This window comes from Melospiza georgiana, chromosome 2 (genome assembly GCF_028018845.1).
Source record: "Melospiza georgiana isolate bMelGeo1 chromosome 2, bMelGeo1.pri, whole genome shotgun sequence".
NCBI lineage: Eukaryota > Metazoa > Chordata > Aves > Passeriformes > Passerellidae > Melospiza > Melospiza georgiana.
Genome location: NC_080431.1, coordinates 39,846,501 through 39,859,460, shown reverse-complemented (window position 1 = coordinate 39,859,460; position 12,960 = coordinate 39,846,501). Strand labels below are relative to the sequence as shown.

General features: G+C 41.4%; 1 protein-coding gene across 2 annotated transcripts in view; it reads left to right on the top strand.

The window, feature by feature from the left end:
• Nucleotides 1-334: 334 nt before the first annotated feature.
• Nucleotides 335-12,960, top strand: part of NDFIP2 (Nedd4 family interacting protein 2) — a 45,013-nt gene continuing 32,387 nt past the window's right edge. For both annotated transcript variants that reach the window (XM_058044882.1, XM_058044881.1), the window contains exon 1: nucleotides 335-509. In XM_058044882.1, coding sequence (XP_057900865.1) covers nucleotides 474-509 — 36 coding nt within the window. In that variant the 5' untranslated portion in view covers nucleotides 335-473. The remainder of the gene's footprint in view (nucleotides 510-12,960) is intronic.

Below are 12,960 nucleotides of genomic sequence, written 5' to 3'. Positions count from 1 at the left end.
CACGTAACAGCCTCACTGCTGCCGAGCGAAGAGCGGCGAAAGACGAAGACCCGCTGCCGGCAGCCGCGGTAGAAGCGCCCCGAGCTGAGCGCGGCCGGGGCAGCGGCCGAGGGCGGAGGGCACACCCGCCGAGCCCCGGGCCGAGCCAGCCCCCCGGGCCGAGCCAGCCCCCCGGGCCGAGCCAGCCCCCCGGGCCGAGCCAGCCCCCCAGGCCGAGCCAGCCCCCCGGGCCGAGCCAGCCCCCCGGGCCGAGCCAGCGCGGCTCCCGGCGGGGCGGGGCCTGGGCCGCTCCGCCGCCGCGGGGGCGGGCAGGGGGCGGCCGCAGCGGGGCAGGGCCGGGCCGGGCGGCGGCGGCGGCGCCGGGCGAACGGGCGGGGGAAGGAAGGAAGGAAGAAGGGAAGGACGGACCGAGCGACGCGGCGCCAGGTCGGAGGAGCTGTGGCCGCGCCCGTACGTGTCGGCGGGCGGCCAGGATGGATCACCACCAGCCCGTCAGCCGCTACCAAGTGGTGAGTGCGGCGTCCCCGGCGAGGCCCCGCTCGCCTTCCCCCGCCCCTCGGGCCGGCGCGGCGGGCACGGTGCGACCGGGGCGCCCTTCCCCCGCCCCCGCTTCTCGGCTCCTACGGGCGAGGCTCTGGCAGGGACCAGCACCGGGCCGGGGCCGAGCGCGGGCCGTCCCACGGAGGGGCTCTGACAGCCGGGCCTTGTTCGGGCGGCGGGGGCTGCCTCCCTCGGCCCCCGGCAGCCCCGGCCTCGGAGAGGGCGGCTGCCCGGCCTGCTCGGGAAGCCGCCTTTGCCCGCCTCCCTCTCCCCTCCCGCCGGCTCCGCGGCCGCCGGTCCCGGCCCGGGCTCGGCGGATTTTCCCGGGCGCCTCCCCCGGCTCGGAGCGGGTGGCGGCTCCCGGGAGAGCGCGGCCGGGGAGGAAGGGACACGGGTCCTTGTCTCTGCTCAGTACGTGCCGCGGAGCGAACCGCTGGAACCTTGAGGCTTCTAAAAGCCCGTAGATGTCTGGCACGGGGATGGAGTGCAAGGCCTGTGTGAAGAAGATTAGAGGGAGGGAGGAAAGTGTGAAATGCAGGAAGAAGACTGACCTTCAGTGTGTTTGTGTCTGTGTGTATGCACACGCACTAACAGGCTCTTCTCAAGAACGGTCTGCAGCTTTGGGGGTCACTGAGACCAGTTTTTCTTTTGTTCCTGAACTTAATCATGGAAGTAATCATTTGGAATACAAAGATTTTCATCCTGCCCGAATTGATTGTCTTGTCTGTTTCTTGCAGTCATCAGTTTAATGTCATTTACATAAATCTTGCAGTCATTAGCTTAAGGTCAGTTACACTCAAAATATGTAAACTTTCCTGATTATTGGGTGTAAAAATGACTTAGGTGCAGTCAGTCTCCTCAAAAGTTTAAATTTTATCCTTAAACTCCTTGTACTTAATAGCTTTGCCATGAATAGAAAGATAAAGAAGTCTGAAATCTTTGTTATTCTCTGTGATTCAAATTTCTACTGCAGTCTTCTAGCTAAATCCTAAATTATTTATCTTAGTGTTTGTGTTTTACAGCTTGAGTAGTGAAAAGAATGTCCGCAGAAGTAATCACACTTATGTCTGTTCATATGTAAATAGTGGTATTTATATTCAGATTGTTCCTAAGTTATGATTTAAGAAAAAATAATAGGAAACACTTTTATTATATTTGGAATATTTATTTTGATAGTCTTACAGCACTGTAGATTTTAGTATGCTTTTGGGCACTTAGATACAGGGATTGTCACAGAGGTGATGAACTCACCACATGCCCTGTGACGTATTCCTTTAGGGCGGTAGTTGTTCACCAGCTGCTTTTTTTCTGGCACTGTGCTTCCATAACTTGGAATCAGTAGAAGTCCTGAAGTCATTCCTTCTTCTCTGCAACAGAGAAGAAAAATGCTGGCAGAGCATTTTTTTGAGAGCCTACAAACACTATCTTCCTTGAGGCCTGAGGTAACCTGGGCATGTTTTAAAAGGCCTTGAAAGAGCATATGTTATTAGAGGTCAGACAGGTAGAAGGGAAATTTTAATTTAGTTACTCAAAGGAGTAAGAAAAACCCCAACACATGAAGAAATAATTTGTCTCTGTAATATTTTTATCTTATGCTTGTTAGGAACTTCCAGTGATGGTGCTGATGCCCAGCTTTGGGTAAATCTATTTGATATGGCCTTCCAAAAGGGCTTAGCTTAATGTTTGTCTGCATGAGTTGGCCTCCTCAGTTTGCTGTGTACATTAAATTGTGAAGTCATTTGTTATAAATCAGTCTGCTGTGCTCCAGAGTTTAAAATACAGCCTTGCTGATTACTGCCCCATAGGAAGGAACATATTGTTTTAGTTTCTTTGTTATATCTGACTGCTGAAGACTGAGATTTTTGTAATGTTGTTTACTTACTGTTTTGGGTCAGAGAAAGAAAGGACCAAGGCAATTGCAGATATACTTAATTAGCAGCTGATTATTCAAGCATGTGATCTCAAGTGTTGTGATGTATTTGCTTACATAATGGCTATGATAGGTACTGAGCAATAGATTATTGCAGATTTTATGGTTGTGTCCTAGTTTCTAAAGACAAAATGTAGGAAAAAAAAGATGACTTAATATGGATAATACCACATTTTATAAATGTTTTATGAATTTAGTTTTGTGAGCTCTGGCCAGTTCTGCTGTGTTCACTAATTTTTTATTTGTTTGGGTTGTTTTTTTCTTTCTCCCATGATTAGTAATAAATACTTTTTGGCCCTGCTTGTACCTATTCTGCCTTTACTTCTAGCTAATCAGTTTGAGTCTATTCAGGGCAAGTTCTCTTCTAAATAGAAAGATTTCTAGGTGTGTTTTATTATCAAAAAGTTACTAACTTGTGTTTCCTGGCAGTAGCACTTCAGCGAAGTTGAAGAAGCTATCTTTCTCTTCTTATTTGTGGTTTCTTCACGTTAGTTAAATTAAAATTCTTTAGATTGGCAGGCACTTTAGTTTTGAGTTTTAGCACAAAAAGCCAGTTCTGTGACATTTTCTTATGAAACAGAAAGTATCTCATCATAAAGCTAACCCTCCGCTTTTCTTATTTTTATCTCTGTTGGAAATAGCTCTAAAGCTTCATTCTGTATCTTGTTCTTTTTGCGTGTCTGCATTTTATTTACAAAGCAGTTCAGAAGTGTTCAAACCGGGCTGCTGTTAAAAGCTGGTGGTTGGAGTTGCAGCAAAGTGAGTGTTGTGAGCAAAGAGCAGGCAGTACGTCAGCATTACGTAACTCTGTGCCGCGGGCATGTGTGATTTGTATTGCTTTCTGGCCCTCCTGTTTTGTCTCTCTTCGTAGGGCAGAAAGACAAATAATTGATGGGTAAGAATTTGTCATGCTTCCCTGCAGGAGTATGACATTAGAAGTAAATTAGCCAACCTTTGTTGTCTTGCTTTACTTCCTTTTTTGTTTTCCTTAGTCACTTGAATGACTGCATTCCTGTTGATGAATGTGTCTTAAATTTTACATTTGACATTCCTTGCAGGTAAAAGTCAGTTACAGCTGTATCATTTACTTACTGTTGTATTTTTTTCTATTTCTTTCCCTATTCTGCTCTTTGTTGGATAAGGCATCAAGTTTAGGAAAATTATATTAAAAACTCTTCAGTAATCATTCTCCTGATTGTTTTTACCTTCTAATTCTTTGTCATCGGTCCTTAATAGCATTACTATCTTGTCCGAAACGTTTGCTTCTAGTCCAGCCTGTTTGCAGAAAAAGTGATTGGAATGATGCTTTGTGATTCTGTACTGGAACAAAGAGGAGGAAATGCAGCTGTTTTCTACAGCATGTAAAACTGAGAGAGCAGCTAGGCTTTAAAGCTCAAGGTTGCCTTTTTTACTTAGAAATGTGGCTTTCCAGCTAACTGAGTCATGAGGGAAGACTTCGTGTGCATGTGAGTGATTTAGGCACAGAAATTGTGTTGAAGGCTGCAGGACTTACAAGCTGTACTGCTCATGAATTATAATAACCAGTCTTTCTTGATTAAAGTTTGGGGTCAGGTAGTCTTGAGCCCTTTACTTAGGGTTTAGAGCTAAACAGGTAAATGCTAAAATGGGAAGGTAACAAATCGATTTGGGTGGGGCCAAAGGCAGCTCTCCACAATGTCACTTCAGCTGTTACTGAACTTGCCATGCCACTGTAGCACTTGGTTTTGGTGGGATTTGTAAGTGATGGTTGAGGTAAGACTGATGGCAGCCTCCTGTTGTATGGCACTATTCAGGGATAACGAAATTGTGGCCTTTTAAAAGAGATCTTAGTCATGTATAAGTTGTGTGTACTTATAGAAATGGGGCTAAGAGATGAAAATTTGTTCTGTAAACACTATAGCAAAAAACAAACTAAGATAAGGCTTTATTTTCTGTATCTGTTACCTCTATTGTTGCTGACTCTTTGCTGTCCCAATGTTACTTAGTTAAAAACCTTGATCAAAGTCATCTTTGTAACTCTCATGAAAGTCAACCTACGCAGGAAATGTTAACAAAGAGAAATCTCTTCCTTCTTTCTCTTCCGGGGACCAAGCCTAATAGTGATTAGCAAATAAACTCCCAAATGTAGGTAATTCTATGGCTTTGATGGAAGACTGCTAGCTTATATCTGTATATCTACTGTGTTTTCTACAGTATTTATTGTCTTAGGAAAATTCTTATGTAATCGGTGTTACTGAACAGCTCAAGCTAGCTTAAGGAAATTCTGCTGCTTTCCACAGATATGGGGTGGTGTCATAACTGGAAGATAAAATTCTGCATCTGGAGCACTAAGTTGATAATACTGAAAAATACTGAGGAAAGATGCATTAACTGATAAGTGTTATAGTTGTTTCCTTGTGATAGTTACGCAGATATTTTTAGAGGTAGTAGCCTCAATCATAAGAGGATACAGTTTTTCATTGCATTGACTTTTTGCACGTGAAATACCTAGATTAAACTTTTAATGGCTTAAAAAGCAAATGAGACTCTCCTGAAATGAGATAAATGATGCCGTCAGACAATGGTCTGTCTTTGCATCTTAGTAGTTGTTTGGGCTGTAATATTAATCATTTAAATTTTTGAAATTATTTTTGCAGCGCTTACCTGTTAGAAATTTGTCTATTAAACAGTAGTTTCTCTCTTGAATGAACAGCTTTAATATTTTTGTAAACATTTTTTGTTATTTTTTACAGAAGATTCCTGCTACAAACAAGAAAGATTATAACTGTTGAAACATTCACAGATATAGTAGGGATGCAGTTAATACTTAAAGGACTACATTTTACCTTTTTTTCACTTTTTATTTAAATTTATAAGTACTTTCTCATTTTATATGGACAAGGAAATAAATTTCAAGTCTCTCAGTATGAGGCTTCTAAGTAAAGGTGCTGAGGTACTGAACAAATACAGTATTTTTTGTATACATTTAAAGCAGGGCTGTTTAACTGTTTTGCTGTTACTGTCTGATTTTTTAAATCTCTTGGAGGGCCACAGACATATCACCCTGCTCTGCAGCTGATTCATAGGAGGAAACCCTGGCTCACTGCTCACTGGTGCCCAGGGATATCAGTGGTTACAATAACTTTCTGGGTTTTTATGTGGGCAGTGGCCTTTCATTTTGATGTGGGCATAGAATGACCTAAGCAATTTTGCACACAAATTGGCTTAGTTTCATAAGTTTTACCATACTGAGAAAAAAAAAAAAAGAGTAAAGGCAGCAAAATGTACCTGATTGCTCCACTCTGGTTTTTCACCAAAGGTCTTGGTAGGCCAGAGTCTGCAAAGGTACAGGAGGAGAGGCTGGGAGCAGGACTGGCCTTTCTAGTGGCAGCGAGATCTTGGTGTGGCTGAGCCCATCTTGTGGAACTGGGGCATTTTTAGGTTCTTGAAAGATGAAGCCTGAAAAAAGAGGTACCTGATTTGTGCGGTGACATGAAGTCACATAATTTTAAAAGGCAGCTTCAGGCTGTGGTGTGCCTAGTAAGTCTTCTAATCATATTAGAAAAGTTCAGTAACATGAATAAAATTACTTCAAATAGTAGGGTTCTGAGCAGGAGTCAGCTGTGTTATGGCCAAACTGGATGTTCTTTCTGTGGTACTTGAAAAAGGAGAAGCTGTAAGCCTTCTCTCGGCTCATTTGTATCTGAAAAATGTAGTAGGGACTGCATCAGGATAACCTCAGAAATCAAGCACTGCATTAACACAAGATGTTAGTAGTAGTCTTCTAGATGGGGAAAATGAGTTAATTTTGACAAATGGCTAATTACAGGCATATTTTGAAATTTTCTGCCCTGTGACAGTGTGGACAAAACAAGGAAGATGTGGCAACCGGTAATGTTGTCACACCTAACTTTGTGAGACCTCAGTGTTCAACTTAGTCATAGATTCCAGTGTTTTCTGAAGTTTCATAGCCTCAAATCTCCCTCTAGATATCTAGCTCTTTTGAAAAAGGGAATGAACATATACCAGTACACTCAAATCAGGGAAGCCATTTTCAAATGAAGAAAAGCAATCCTAAGAGATTGAGTAAAAAAAGAATGAAAAAAATTGGCAACTTATAAAGTTGGAGAGGCACGGCCAACTTTTCCTACTGAAACTGAACTACTGCAGAGCCAAGGCTGTGGGTTTGAGCTGCCTCAGCCTTGGGTCTCCCACTTCCTGGGCAAGTACTGTCACAAGTAGCTGATTTTAGTAAATTGGGCACCCCCTTCACCAGCTGTGTTTTTTAATGAGAATGACTAACTTTTTCTGGTTTGTGCTTAAGTCTTGTCAGGCACAGAGCATGTCTGATTTACAGTGAAAGTGAAAAATAAATTTCCATTCTAACATGTAACTCCTTTTTCCACTTACAATACTTTGGTATTGTTTCCGTTATCGTAGGCTAAGATTAGCCTAAAACTGAGATTGTCTAACTTACTCCTCAACCACTCCATAGCCAAAACATTAGATATTGAGTCATGCCCCCCAGCCTCATCCATGGTTGTGCCTCCAGCTGTGTTTGGAATGCACAGAACAATTTTTAAAAAGTCCTCTGGTCTTTGAGTGGTGTAGATGAAATAATATCTGCAATAAGCTGTATATTGCTTTTTCTTTGTAAACCCCTCTTTATATTTCTTTAGTTATTAGGTGCTTGGCAGCACCTTCTTACTTATAAAATGTGCATATCTTGTAAAAAAATGAAGAAAAAGTTGGTCTCCCCACTATTGCAGTGTAACTTAACATATTCACAAACATGATTTGTCCATTTTAGCTGAGCAATATTTACCTCTTGAAAGTAATCTTATAAATGTTCACTGATTGTTCTTGTAGGGGAGGTCAGAGTCATGTCCTTGATAAAGATGTATATGTAGCTTCAGCTATTGAAGATACTTTTGCTTTTCCCTGATTCATCTGAAAAGATTATGTAGGAAAGGGCCTTGAGGAGAGGTTATTGAAAAGAGAGTACTTATAGTAGCAGTTCTTCTCTTTCTGCAGGAAAGAAGTTTAAGGTTCTTTTGAAGTGGTGCAGGCTGGTGGATAAACATTGCATTGGCAATGGTTAGTTTAATTAATGCTTGTCATCTTTGAGGAATAAGTGATGCCTTTGGTAAAACATGAAACAATTGGATTTGGAGTCTTGGCTGATACTGAGGTCAATTGTCCATTTTGATCGCGGTACTTAGGAATCAATTGTTGTATCTTGAAATTTACCAGAAACAGTCCTTAAGGTATTTTTCAAGAAATGTACCGAAGCATTAAGGCTCTTAATTGAATCTCCAGAGTTGTGGTCATAAAATTGACTTGCATCAAATACATGGAATAAATGGTTAGGAAAAAAGACTTGCACAAGCTGTTTGCTCCTTAAAATCTGTTCCAAATTCCAGAACAAGTGCATAATTCAAATAAAGGAACTGGCCACTAAATCCCTGCAGTGCTGGGCCACAGTTTATGTTGAACACTGGAACAATGGCTTATGTTCCATTCTTGTGTGCCTCTTGTGTGCTTTGTTTTGTTTAGCTGCCTTATAATCAACCAACCTGCTGGAAAGTGTCTGCTTTCAGGTGTGTGCATTATCTTGCTGGCAATTGAGAGGTCCAGAGAATTGTCCTTTGTGCCACATATTTTGTTGGATCACTTTGAAATGCTCAGTCAGCACTCTAACAGTAGTGTTGAAAAAATTCCTAACTACCTGTTGAGACCTAAACATGCTTTTTTTTTTTTTTTTTAAGGAAGGACCCTGAATGTTTATAAGTGTTGTGTGAGTTGGAAATCAAAATGAAAATATTTTCACAACAGCCTGTTCTTGAAATTCACAGTGTGTTCAGCTGGTGTTGTGTATGTGTGTTTTTTTTAAGCTGTCGAAATTTGTCTGTATTATCTCTGTAAGTTGAGAAGCTCACCTACTCCATTTCTGTTACTAAGCAAATGGGTTATACTCAAAAAGTCAAGCATGACTGACCTGCTAATAAGAACAGAGTTTGCTCTTATTGATTAATACTGTCCTCTGATTTATATGTTTTTAATTAATGATTTCATGTTGGGCTACTGAGCCATATTGTTGAGTAGGAAACTCTTTTGCTAGGCTGGCTTTATTTAAGTACACATACTCATATGTAATACATAATATTCCTGGTTTGTCAATAATCTTGAGACTTTTTAAATTTTTCATATTTTTTCTGAAAAATTTTCAACAACACTTATGCATGGTACAGGAGACAGACACTTGACTCCTTTTTTCCCTACTTCTTTCAAATCAGAGGCTTGAGGTGAAACTGTATGCTGCTTCTGCAGTTCAGTTTCCATAATACATTTCCAGGAGGAAAGTCTTCTTCATCTTTGTTATTCCCTCTTAAAATAAATTTATCATGTTAGCATCCTCCTGCATCGTCTTTAAGAAGTTTTTGTTCTTAAGCTCTCTCATTGTACTTTAACTGAAATATGTATGACATTTAGAGTAATATTCAGCATTTTCAATCAACATTGAATTTTGCAGCCCAAATGAATATAAGCTAAAATGGAAATTGAGCTAATTGTTGAATATTGAGTCTGCTCTTGGTGATGTTTCCTGATTTTACAGGCTGTTCCCTCTGCTTTTACAGTTTTTATGTATGTTCTGTGTGACTTAAGAGTGACCAGGATCTACTTTTGTACTGATTCTGTAAAGCTGCTGCTGAGTCAAGACATGACCTGTGGCTGGTGGTTTGCTGAAGCTGTTGGTTAGTGGCAGCTGCCAGCAAATCCTGATGCAGCACTGTCCATCATTAGGGAGTACAGGGAGAATGAGCAGGAAGTTTTGTATGAGACACAAGACCTGCCCTTGTGTTGGGTACTGTCAACAGTTTTGGTTGCTCTCAAGGGGAGCTACAGAAAGGAAGGGGAAGTGGACTTCTTAAAAGTGCTCTGAAATAAGTGGTGGGAATTGAAGTGACCAACACCTGCAGAGTCACCGAGGCAGTGGGTAAAAGCAGTTGTGGAGCTGTTATTCACCAAATTGTGCAATATTAAAATTGTAGAGTGTTCACTGAGGTTTGATTTAGATAAGAAAGTACACAGGAGAAGCAAACACAAGATTATACAGGCAGATGGTACCAGCAGATTCAAGAAAACAAACTCTCATGCATCAAATCTGTAAGAGATGCAAGTGGAATAGGCAGAGATGTACACTTCACCAGCTGTAATGGAGCTGCTGTGCACACTGGGGAATCTGAGGAAAATGGATGTCAGAGAAGTGATTAAGGCTCATGTGCTGATTGATGATGGTGTTGGAGACAGAACACGCCCTTAGACTGACCTCGGGTCTCCGTAGCGTGCTTCTGTTTTGTTACTGAGTTTCTTCTATCTAGAAAGTGTTCAAGGAGGAAAACCTGATTTTATACTTTGTTTATAGAATTAAACCAGTTCCTCAAGCTCTTCTCAAGTTACTATTTGACAAACAGAAGGCTACATGATAGGTGGTAATGTTTTTAGTAGCTTCTACATTCTAGAGTAGGTCAGAGTTGCAATACCTCATTCTGTACAAGCTTTAGAGTAAGCTTTTAACAACTTCTTTTTCCTAGAATTTTTTTTATATCATGTGTGAAGATTTGAAAATGTTGGTCCCAGACATTCTTTTCATTAGTATTTAGTCATATCAGCTTTTTGTTGGCACATTTCTCTGTTAATTCCTATAACTATGTAATACAAAGAACACTAGGAAACAATGCCCAGTTTACAATTTTACAATGAATATGAAGCAGGTATCTGTTGGGATCATACAAAAATTCCAGTATTCAAAATTATTGTGGCATTATTCTTTAGTAGACAAGAAACCTTCAAGAAAAGGGCATAGAAATGGATATACTTTGAAGAATAACCATACTTTTAGCATGATTAGTCTTAGAACATTTATTTTTCGAGAAGAGTTCACACATTCACACCAGATATATTCTCATATTCACTAATGCCTGTACTTTTACTGTTAGTGGGAGTGATTAGAAGGAATGCATCTCAATAAAAGCCATAGGGAATGAATGCAGCTGTGTATGTCGTGCTTCTAAATGTGTAATTAATTGGCTAAATCTGAATTATAATACATTTAAAATGTTATATGTGAGGTAGTTGTTGGGATGGACGGAGGGACACGTCTGTGCAGATCTATCTACACACACACTATAATGTTTTTATTTTCTTTTCCTTCACAAAGTCCTGATTACCATTGTTTTATTTCTTATGTGTTTTTTTTTGAATCAGATTTATAAGACTCTTTAAAAAAAACCTTGAAAAATTCAATAGCCTAAAGATCCCTAGCTAAAAGAGTACTAAGATAATTTAAGGGTTGCTTAAATACATGTGAAGCACTTTCACTTGCTACAGATTAGTTAATTTTTGCACTGTGGTAGAAGAGCCATTCTTTTGGCAACTTATTTTCCAACAACATTCAGTATAAATCTCTGGCTTCTTTTCATTTCTTTTTCAGTTGAGGTTTGCTTCCAGAGGTTCTGGGTTTCCATGGTATCTAATCCCTGTTTAACAGACACACTTGGTATTTCTACACAGCTGTGGAATGGCAGCAATGGACTTCTGTCAGCTTTCCTGCTTCTAGTGGAGATTTACACCTTTGACCTTCTGACATATTAACTACTGTTGAAAACTTTCTGCAGAGATGCCTCATTAAAAAAAAACAACAAAACCAACCCAACAGAAACAACCAATATGCCAACCCACTTGGTTATCATGAAGGGGGTGCTGCTAGATCTGGGTGTTGGATGGCTGATGCTTGCCAAGTGATGGGATGGTGAGGAAAAGAAAATTATGTGCATCTGTTCTGTGCAGTTAAGAATTCTAATCAGATTTGATCACTTAGTTTTGCATACATAAAAGGAAAAAGTAGCTGAAAATTTCTATACTTCTGCATTTTACTGAAATGCCTTATAAGCTTATTTGCTAAGTAGTTCAGTGTTTATTAATCTTAAGGTTCACCAGTCTTTAGAGGATGGTGTTTCTCTGGAGGGCTTGTGGCTGTGGCCAGGACTATATTGCAGCAGATCATGCATTTGGTAGAGAACTGGAAGTAGTTGCCTCCCTGCTAGCTGGTCTGCATGGGTTCATGGGAAACTGGTGTTAAAACACAAATTTGAAGAAAAAAACATGTTGTAAACTACCTTATTTGTGGAGAAAAAAACCCTGATAATGTGAAGAAAGCTAGTAAGTTAAAGTACAATGTGGTTTGTTTGGCCTATTTTCTCAGTAATCCTTGTATTCTAGAAAACTGTGAAATACTACTTTCAAAAAGCTGTTGTGGGTATGGTTTTTTTTCCAAATAAACAAGAAAATGAAAACATTTATTTTGCAGAAAGACTTATTTTGTTCTTCTGCTCTTAAAATTATTCTCTAAGTGTAATTACAGATTATTTGGTTTAGTTTTGATTTTTCAGTGGCTACTGGTGACCTAAATCAGAGCTGATTGATCTTAGCACTTGCCTTCAGCAAGTTTGCTGGTGACACCAAGCTGTGTGGTGTGGTTGACATGCTGGAGGGAAGGAATGCCACCAGAAGGACCTTGAGAGTTGGGTGGGTGCAAACATGATGAATTTCAACAAGGCCCAGTGTATAAGGTCCTGTGCCTGGGCTGGGGCAATCCCAAGCACAAACACAAGCTGAAGGATGAACAGATGGAGAGCAGCCCTGCTGAGTAGGGCTTGGGGGTGCTGGTGGGTGAGGGGCTGGACATGACCCAGCTGTGGGCACTCACAGCCCAGAGAGCCAAACGTGTCCTGGGCTGCATCCAGAGCAGCGTGGGCAGCAGGGACAGGGAGGGGATTCTGCCCCTCTGCTCTGCTCTGCTGAGAGCCCACCTGCAGGGCTTCATCAGCTCTGGGGTCCCAGCACAGCAAGGACATGGACCTGTGGGAGTGAGTCTGGAGGAGAGACACCAAAATGATCAGAGGGATGGAGCTGCTCTTGTGTGTGGAAAAGCTATGCAAGTTTGGATTGTTCAGTCTGGGGAAGGGAAGGCTCCAGGGACTCCTTTTGGCAGCCTTACAGTGCCTAAAGGGGCTGTGCAAGAAAGCCAGAGAGGGTCTTCTTACAAGGAGATGCAGTGATAGGACAAGGGAGAATGGAGGAGGGTAGGTTTGTGTTAGATATAGGAAGAAATGGTTTCCTGTGAAGGGTGTGAGGCACTGGAACAAGTTGTGTGGAGAAGCTGAGAGCACCCCATGTGAGGAAGTGTTGAAGGCCGGGGTGGAGTGGGCTCTAAGCAGCCTGGCCTAGTGGAAGGTGTCCTTGTCCTTGGTGGGGCAATTTGGAACTACTTCAAGCTCTTTAAGCTCCCTTCCAACACAGACCATTCTGTGATTCTATTCTTGGTGATTATAGTTTAATGATATCGGTTTTATGTGTTTTTTTAAAAATAAAAAAATAGTAGCTGATAGTAAGAGCTATTGATACAATTAGGTGGCATTCAGAAAACAGAAACATCATGAAGTGTTTTT